General features: G+C 47.7%; 1 protein-coding gene across 4 annotated transcripts in view; it reads right to left on the minus strand.

Annotated features, from left to right (window-relative positions):
* DGCR8 (DGCR8 microprocessor complex subunit) overlaps positions 1-10,184 on the minus strand; it is a 220,167-nt gene that overhangs the window by 69,727 nt on the left and 140,256 nt on the right. For all 4 annotated transcript variants that reach the window (XM_029571937.1, XM_029571935.1, XM_029571936.1 and 1 more), the window contains exon 9: positions 3,906-3,988. In XM_029571937.1, coding sequence (XP_029427797.1) covers positions 3,906-3,988 — 83 coding nt within the window. The remainder of the gene's footprint in view (positions 1-3,905; positions 3,989-10,184) is intronic.

The raw sequence follows: 10,184 nt of genomic DNA on the forward strand, positions 1-10,184 counted from the left end.
GGAATAGTGGTCCGTTTGGTAACTGCGGCCACTGCGGAATCAATCTTGGGAAGCCTGAGGAGCTCCAACGCGTCCTCCGGGAGCGGGTACAATTTTTCCATCGCTCGGCCGACCTTTAAACCTAGCTCCGGATTGTCCCATTCCTTATACAATAAGTCCGTGACCGACCAGTGGAAGGGAAAAGAACGAGCCGGCCCTCGGAGACCCACCAAGACGGGGTCCATAGACCCAACCCTGGAATCCTCAGGAGGGACTTCAATAGCGAGCTCCTCTAGAATAACCGGTATCAACGGCCCTAGCTCATCTCTGCGAAACAGGCACACCACCTTGGGATCATCGCCGTCTGTCGCCTGGGCCGCCCCCGGCTTGGCCGGCTGAGGATGAAGCTCAGGATCCTCTTCCTGTCCATTGCCAGTAGGTATCGGGGGCGCTGGATCGTCCTCCAACGAGTCCGATTGAGAAGACTCAGTCAGCCTTTCCCGAGAACGGAAAGGACGCTTCGGCTTGGGGGCATCCGCCCCCTCCGACCGCCTGGACCGCTTCCGAGAAGAAGACTCCCGGGGCAACTTGGATCGCGACCTCCGTCCAGATCTGCGAGCCTTGAAGAACTTGCGCATCATGTCCACAAAGTGGGGGGAGAACGAAGAAGAAGAACCATCCGACTCCGAATCCTCCTCATCTGAGGAAACACCGGCTGGAGCTATCGGACCCATGCCCCTACCAGGAGCAGCTGGCCTCGGGGAGAGCGGAGGAGGAGAAGACCCATCACCCAGCGCATCCAGCGCTGTCTTCTCCTGGTCCCTGAAGGTTGCTAACAAGGCCTCCGAACCAGCACTGAGCTGGAATGGAGCCAGTGGAACCGGGTCTTTCTCCCTAACATCAGGCCTCCGGGGCTCCCGACGCGATCTGGAGCCTTGCACCGGCTCCTTTCCAAGCAAATCCCGGGAGGAGCCTTCCCCACCGGAGAGACAGGCTGTGCAGACCCCAGCGCGGGAAATCCGCGCGCGCGCACTGCCACAGGCAGAGCAGGCCGCACCACGCGGCATATCCCCGGGCTCGATTTGTTGAGTGCCCGAAAAAAGAACTGCGGCGTTCGGAGCAGGCCGCACCACGCGACGAATCCCCAGACTCGATTTTTGACTACCCGAAAAAAGAACCGTGGCGTTCGGCTCGATTTCCCGGTTCCCCCGGGCCGAAAAAATGGCGAAAACGGAGCGAACACCCGGCTGAAGGAAGACCTAATTCCAGGCAAGTTTTGAAGAAAATTAGTAAATATGAAGTTTACCTGGTAAAAAAGCAGGCTGGTCAAGGGTGAGTGGCCGAGACCCCCAGCATCACCCCGAGCCACGGCAGAAGTAGGATCCCCAACCCTCTGCTCTGCAGCCTCGAATACCAGGGGGGATGGTCCCACCAGGACCTGACAACCCCCTGGGAGGCTAGACGCTGCACTACTTCGTAACTTTTTTTTTTTTTTTAAACTAAAGGAACCTGTCAGGAACCTGTCAAGATCCCTACAAACCACAAAAAAGGGCAGCACTAAGCTAAGACCAATAAAACTCCTAACTTAGTACCACCGAGAGACACTAGGCTTTGCACCTCCACCATCTGCTGGAGACATAAGAATACTGGCAGACACTAGGTGGCACCTCAGGGGTATAGGACAGAGTCCGCAAAGTCTTCTTCTGTCTCCATCTGCTGGTGGGGAGGCAAAACCCAGCTGACCTGGACTGATCCGGGTACGTACAGGGAATGGATATTTCTCCAGACATCGGTGCACAAGGATTAGTCTGGATTTACACCAGGCAGGATGGTGCTGAATTTAATTTGGTGGTCTAGATAAAAGAAAATCCCTTCTTTATTGCTAGCAATTGACATTGAAAAAACATTTGTCAGGGTCCATTGGGATTTTCTGTTTAAGATTCTGGAAAAAATTCGGGTTGGATGATAATTTTATTAGGTGGGTCTGCAAACTATATTCAGAAGCGTACATTATAGTCAATGGAGGCTATTCAAAAAATGTTCCAGTTGGCAGGTATACGAGACAGGGGTGCCCACTATCACTATTATTTGCCCTGGTGAATCTGTACAAAGATATCAGGAGATTATCAGCATTTAAGTGGGTAGGTCTCAATATAAAATTTCATTATCTGCAGATGTTTTGTTTATCATAAGTGAGCCAGAAAAATCCCTACCAATATTGATTAGGGAAATGGAGATCTCTGGGGAAGTTTCAGGTTTTAAATTAAATATGACTAAATCAGATATTGGATATATCTAATTGGGGATATTGCTGATGTTTTGAAATCAAAGTTTTCATTTAAATGGGCAAGAAAGTTTAAAATATTTGGATATTTGGGACCAGCATGATTTTTCTTGGTTTGGTAGAATTGCCACTATAAAAATGGACATCCTTCCCAGGTTTTCATATCTTTTTCAAACATTGCCTATTTCTATTTCAGATGCTTTTCTCAAAAAATTGCAAAAACAGGTTTTCAGATTCATCTGGAGGAGGCGGCTTCCAAGAGTTGCACAAAGAGTCTTATATTTACCGAAAGAGCTGGAGGGTCTTGGGGTACCATGCTTCAAAAAAAATTCTGTGGCAGCTTACGTGCAAAGTGTGGTGGATTGGCAATTACAAACACACTCTAAACCTTGGGTGGATGTGGGGGCAGGCCATTGCAGGAGAAGCTCTTGTTACATCACATTTTTTGGTAGCCAAGTTCTACAGGGTTTTACCACTCCATGTGTCTCCATATACCCAATGTATACTGTCTATCTGGGACAGGAGGAAGACCTTTACAGGTAGGGGATAGAGAGGTTGTGGTTTGTTTTTTTTTCAAACTCCTTTACTCTTTAATAAGGGATTTCCTCCAGGTCTTATTTCTCTTGATTTCATTAGATGGAATGGCCTGGGTTAAGATCTCTGGAGTATTTTGGTATAATAACTCACCCAACAAATTTGCTCAGCTGATATATATATATCACCTTGCAGTCAGAGATTTATATCCCTATAAACAGATGTGCCATTATATGAAATTAGTAAAGGTTAGCTTGGCAGTTTCTAAAAGGTAAATCTTTCATGGAAGGACTAAGGTTAAAGGGATAATGTAAAAAATATATAAGGTTCTGATTGAAGAGAGTGCACCTAAACCGAAACATTTTGTTATGGGAAACTGATTTGGGTAAGACACTGGATCCGATCCTTTGGGATCTATGCTATCATTCATTTTGTAAAAGTTCTATTTCTGCCTTGTTAATAGAAAATGGTTAACAAGTCTTATACCAGTGGTATCTTACTCCGGATCAACAATATAAAATGTATGATACTATTTCTCCATTAAGTTGGAGGCAATGTGGCTTGGTGGGTTTCAAGCTCCATATCTGGTGGGAATATCCTAAGGTGTCAAGGTTTTGGGATGATACTAAATATACCATAGTCTGATATTTTAGGTAGGGCTCAGGAATTGATAGTTCAGATTGGGTTAGCTGCCGGATTATCTATTGCTAGTCATTGGAAGCAGACCTCATATGTTTGGCTTTAGTGTGCAAAAGACTATAGAAAATATATTTTCTTAATTATCTCACTGCTGTGAGACAAGATAAAACCATGAAATTTAAAAAGTGCAATCCCTATGTCAAGTGGCTGAAAGCAGACAGATCATAGTGAGCTTTTTGTATAAAGTACTTAAATGCTCATGAATTTGGTGGGCTCCAATTTCTTTTTGCTTTATGTTTTGTATGTGTAGTACAGTAGTCAAGTATTGCCAGATTGGGTGGGGTGAGAAGGGAGTGTATACTGGAAAAATGCACCATGTTACTGTATAAGCCTGGGTGTTATGTTGTAAGGTTTCATGTATTATGGTTAATAAATGATAAATTATAAAAAAATAAAAAATTGCTCTCACCTCCAGTTCTTCACTGTTTTTGGGCTTTTCTTCAGAGGTCTGTTTGACAAAGTCTGGAATGAGGATTTCCAGTGTAGACTGAGCTGCAAGAAAACAAATACTTCTAAATATTTTTTTGGTTTTTACTAAATTATTGCACAAAATTTTGCATGTCAAAATATTGATTTTGAGTGCTTTCAATCTAAACAATAACAGTCAATTAATGTAGAAATTAGGTCTTACATGTTCATTTTCTCTCCTTTACTTTTGTGACACCAGTCAGGAACAGATGGGTTTTATCCTCTCATCCAGCTACTGGAGAAGTTCTAAAATTCTTTAAATGACATCACTCCCATAAATATGTCCCTAATAGAACCGGTATGATCAGCGTACTATTGTCAAAGCAAAACTTAAAATAAAATTAATAAAATAAACTCCTTAAATTCTCCATGTGAGGAAAACAAAAGAAAATCTATAAATAACTTTGTAAACTTAAGGCACTAAAATTCAATTCAACAATTTACCATTAGCTAAAAACTAAAACGCTAAACAGCATTTTTAGGGTGCATTTCCTGACTGGTGTGGCAGAAGTAAAGGAAATTAACAGGTAAGGCCTAATTTCTCCTTCCTTTGCTTTCTGCTCCACCAGTCAGCAACAGACAGGAAACATCAAAGCTCCGAAATACATCTTGCTGATGTGATTGCTACCAAAAACGTAGCCTTCGATGTCAAATCCTTTAATGTTGCTTTACTTAGCTTAAAAGACTAATGATTGCAGAACTAAATTAAAACTCCAATTTAGGAATAACTCTCCGACTAGGGAGGGACACAAGCTTAACTCCATCTAAAAAATATATCACATCCTTATTTGAGGCTATAGCTGTATCATTAACTCTACCTCTAAAATTTGATAAAGCTACCACCTGCACCTTTAATGAATTAAAACGCTGAGCCCCTTTCTAGGCCTCTTTGTAAGAATGCAAGAATATCCTTTATCTGAGACTTCCAAGGAGAAATAAAATTTCCATAACAAAAAGTCTAACTTTCAAATATGAATATATACTAAAGATGTTAATCTTTCTTGAATACAAGATTGTGCCTGTAACTGAAGGCCAATAGCCCCTTTTTAACAATTGTGCCCTTTCAAGTGCCATGCCATTAAAAAAAAGGGAGATGGGTCCTCCATTACAACTGGTTCTCGATGATGAAGACCCTTCTCTACAGGTAGCCTCAATGGCTGATCGATCATTAGATCCACATACCATGGCTTTCTCAGCCAATACGGGGCTACTAAAACTACTTCCACCACCTTCTTCTCTATCTTTCTTAGAGTTTGACCAATCAACAGCCATGGGGGAAACATACAACAACCCATTCTTCAGCTACAACTGCACCACAGCATCTATTGCTTCGCTTCTGAACTCCTTGCATCTGCTGTTAAAAACTCTGTACCTTTCTGTTTTTGCCAGTTGCTATCAGATCCATCTGATATTCTCCCCAACGATATACAATTAGCTGGTAAGCATATGGACTCGACTTAGAAAATCGGCTTGAACATTGTCCTGTCCTGCAATGTGAACTGCTGACAATTGCAAATTGCCTTCCACCCAAAGAAACAGCAGAGCTGTCTTCTTTGTTGTTCCCTAACCGCAAGTGCCTCCTTGCTTGTTTACATACGCTACTGCAGTAGCACTGTCAAAGAATATGAATCATTCTTCCCTTGATCAAAGAATGAAAGTGATACAGTGCTAGCCTTATTGCCCTTGTCTCTAAATGGTTTATGTTCCATAACATCTCTCCCTCAAACCAACAACATTGCGTGTACTGGCCCTGACAATGCATCCCCAGCATTTCAAACTGGTGTCTGTTACTACTACTATCCTATCTGGTCCCTCCAAAGGAATTTCCTTCTGAAGACTGTAAGTGTCTGCCCACCAGACCAGACCGTCTTACTAAACCTGAGAAAGGCAAACAAACTTTGTATCCATCTCGCTAATGGATCAGTCTATAATGGCTTCACATATGTGCTCTTGCCCAGGGTACTAAATCCAGCGTGTATGTTATATAACCTAAAAGTTGAAGATAATGGAGAAATTACTTACCTGATAATTTCGTTTTCCTTAGTGTAGACAGATGGACTCAGGACCAATGGGTATAGTGTACTCCTGTTAGCAGTTGGAGACTGATCAGATTTCAATCTGACGTCAGCCCCTAGTACATATACCCCTGCAGGAAGTGCAGCTCCTCAGTATTCTTCCTTGCAAAGCATTGTGGATATATTTGTGACTGACTGATTAACTTAATATGATTAACTTAGATAACTTTTGTTAGAACGTTAAAAACTTGATTAACTTGAACTGGTTGGTTGACTATAGCTGGAGACCGCCAGTGTGCCCAACCGGAAAGGTCGACACCCGGCAGGGTGGATGCCCTAGGGAAATGAAAGCATGGCTTACCCTTGAATCGTTGAATGACCATGTATAGTGGCAGCCGAGGGTGGGCTGCTGAGTCCATCTGTCTACACTAAGGAAAACGAAATTATCAGGTAAGTAATTTCTCCATTTCCTAGCGTGTAGCAGATGGACTCAGGACCAATGGGATGTATAAAAGCTACTCCCGAAATGGGTGGGAGGCTGCCCGTGGTCTATTCAGGATTGCTCTTGCAAATTCTGTGTCCTCCCGAGCCTGAACATCCAGACGGTAGAATCTGGAGAAGGTATGGATGAAGGACCACGTTGCCGCCCTGTAGATCTCGGCAGGTGACAGCATTCTAGTTTCTGCCCAGGAAACCGCCTGGGCTCTGGTGGAATGAGCCTTGACCTGTAGAGGTGGTGGTTTTCCCACTTCTACGTAGGCCGCCTTGATGACTTCCTTGATCCAGCGGGCAATGGTTGCACACAAGGCCGCTTCCCCTTGCCTGTTTCCGCTGTGAAGGACGAAAAGGTGGTCTGTTTCGTACTGGTTCCGACATTTCCAGATATCTGGATAGGAGTCTGCCGATGTCGAGATGGCACAGACTACGGGCTTCTTCCGACTTCTTCAAGCCGTCCATCGCAGGTAGTGAGATGGTTTGGTTAAGGTGGAAGTGTGAGACCACTTTGGGGAGGAAGGAGGGAACAGTGCGTAGCTGAATGGTCCCCGGGGTGAGTCTGAGGAATGGCTCACGGCAGGTCAGGGCCTGTAGCTCTGAGATGCGGCGGGCCGAGCACACGGCCAGCAAGAACACCGTCTTCAAGGTTAACAGACAGAGGGACAGGCCTCGGAGGGGTCAGAAGGCGGATCCCGCTAGGAATTCCAAGACGAGGTTGAGGTTCCACAGGGGCACTGGCCACTTTAGTGGTGGGCGAATGTGTTTGACTCCTTTCAGGATCGTGATACATCTGGGTACGAGGCTAAACTGTCGTCCTCGCTCCTGGAGCAGTAGCATGGCAATGCGGCCACCTGTACCTTGATGGAGTTGAGGGACAGACCTTTCTGTAGTCCGTTCTGTAAGAATTCCAGGATCACGGGAACTTTAGAGGAATGTGGTTTGACATTGTGGTTTTTGCTCCAGGCCTCAAAGACTCTCCAGATCCTTATGTATGTTAGAGATGTGGAGAACTTGCGTGCTCAGAGGAGAGTATCTATTACTGCCCCCGAGTATCCCCTCTTTCTCAGGCGGGCCCTCTCAATGGCCAGACCGTAAGAGAGAATTGAGCTGGGTCCTCGTAGAGGATGGGACCTTGTTGTAGCAGGTCTCTGTGTGGAGGCAGGGGTAGTGGATTCCCTGCCAGTAGTCTTCTCACGTCTGCATACCAGGGTCTTCCTTGGCCAGTCCGGGACCACCAGAAGAACTGGTCCCATGTGCCGCTGAATCTTGTGAATGATTGCGCCCAGCAAGGGCCACGGCGGAAAGGCGTATAGCAGGGTCCCCGGTGGCCAGGCCTGTACCAGGGCGTCGATCCCCTGGGACTGCGGATCCCGCCTGCGGCTGAAGTATCTGGGTACTTGAGCGTTGGATCTGTTTGCTAGAAGATCCATGTCTGGAGTCCCCCACCGATTCACTATCATCTTGAAGGCTGTGGGTGACAGCTTCCATTCTCCTGGGTTTAGACTTTTCCTGCTGAGGAAGTCTGCCATGGTGTTGTCCTTCCCGGCGATGTGGACGGCGGAGATGTCCTGGAGATTTGCTTCCGCCCAAGCCATCAGAAGGTCTATTTCTAAGGACACCTGTTGGCTTCTGGTTCCGCCCTGCCGGTTGATGTAGGCCACCGTCGTGGCGTTGTCAGACATCACTCTGACCGCTCTGTCTTGAAGTCTGTGGGCGAACCGCAGGCAGGCTAATCTGACCGCCCGTGCTTCTAGGCGGTTGATTTTCCACCCCGCCTCTTCTTTGTTCCACCGCCCTTGGGCGGTTTAACTCTTCGCAGTGTGCTCCCCACCCGTGTAGGCTGGCATCTGTGGTGAGCAGGGTCCAGGTTGGGGAGGATAGTCTTGATCCCCGGCTCATGTGGCTGGTCTGTAGCCACCACCTTAGCTGGGTCCGGACTCTGCCTGGTAGTGGTAGACGTATGGAGTAGTTCTGGGATCGTGGGCTCCACCGTGATAGGAGTGAGCGTTGCAGGGGCCTCATGTGGGCCCGCGCCCATGGCACCACTATCAGTGTGGATGCCATTAGTCCGAGGACTTGCAGGTAATCCCATGCTATGGGACGAGGGGCGCTCAGCAAGGTCTGGAGCCGGTCCCACAACTTTGATCTCCTCGTGGGGGTCAGGCTGACCTTGTCTTCCTTGGTGTCGAATCGGACTCCTAGGTATTCCAGCGACTGCGAGGTCTGTAGGGAGCTCTTGTTTGTGTTGACTACCCATCCCAGGCTTTCCAGTAGAGCTATGACTCTGCTGGTTGCTTGGTGGCTTTCCTCTGGTGATTATGCTCTGATCAGCCAATCGTCCAGGTAAGGATGAACGAGGATTCCTTCCTTCCTGAGTGTTGCCGCCGCCACTACTATTACCTTGGTGAACGTCCGGGGTGCAGTGGCTAACCCGAAGGGTAGTGCCCGGAACTGGTAGTGACAATTCAGGACCTTGAAGCGTAGGTAGCGCTGGTGTTCCTGATGAATTGGGATGTGTAAGTAGGCCTCCGACAGGTCCAGGGATGTGAGGAACTCTCCTGGCTGTATTGCACGTATGACCGATCGTAGGGTTTCCATGCGGAAGCGTGGGATCCTTAGGTGTCGGTTGACCGACTTGAGGTCCAGGATGGGCCTGAATGTACCCTCTCTTTCTTGGGTACGATAAAGTAAATGGAGTAATGTCCAGTATTTGTTTCCCGAGTAGGTACCGGGGTTATGGCCTCGAGGTCCAGAAGTCTGGTCAGTGTAGCTTCCACTGCCGCCCTCTTGTGCGGGTCGTGGCAGGGAGATTCCACGAACTTGTCCAGAGGGGTTCAAAGGAAGTCCAGGTAGTACCCTTCTCAGATGATGGCCAGGACCCACTTGTCCGAAGTTATCTCGACCCATCTGCGGTAGAATAGGGTTAGCCTGCCCCCTATGGCTTCTTCCCTTGGATGGGTCGGCTGAATCTCATTGTGGGGTGCGGCTGGGGCCTGGACCCGAGCTGGTTCCCCTCTTGTTGTGTTTGTTCTGAAAGGACTGGTTCCTGCCCGTAGGGCAGGGCACTTGATAGTTATTCTTGTAAGGGTTGAAGCGCTTTGAGCTTCTGCCTCTGGTGGACCTGGGAAAGGGACGCTGGTTTCTCTTCGTCTTGTCTTCCGGCAGATGAGGTAATGGGGAGTCGCCCCCTTTGTTAGCCAGTTTCTCTAGTTCGCTGCCGAACAGGAGGGATCCTTTGAAGGGCATTCTCGTGAGGCGTGTCTTGGAGGAGGCGTCAGCCGACCAATTTCGAAGCCAGAGTTGTCTCCTGGCTGCCACTGTGGATGACACTCCTCTGGCTGCTGTGCGCACTAAATCGGAAGCCGCGTCAGTGAGGAATGATAGTGCTGATTCCATGTCTTCTCCCGGGGTGTTGTTCCTGGCTTGGGATAAACAGAAACGTGTCACCACGGTGCAGCAGGCCGCAATTTGCAGGGACATGGCTGCCACCTCAAATGCTTGTTTCAGTATGGCTTCCAGGCGCCGGTCGTCTGCATCCTTGAGCGCCGCTCCTCCCTCCACTGGGATGGTAGTGCGCTTAGCGACCGCACAAACCATGGCGTCCACTCTAGGGCACGCCAGAAGTTCCTTGGTTGCTGGGTCCAGGAGGTACATGGCCGATAAGGCTCGACCCCCTTTGAATGAGGACTGTTGTGCCACCTGTAAGAAAG

This window comes from Rhinatrema bivittatum, chromosome 11 (genome assembly GCF_901001135.1).
Source record: "Rhinatrema bivittatum chromosome 11, aRhiBiv1.1, whole genome shotgun sequence".
NCBI classification, from domain to species: domain Eukaryota; kingdom Metazoa; phylum Chordata; class Amphibia; order Gymnophiona; family Rhinatrematidae; genus Rhinatrema; species Rhinatrema bivittatum.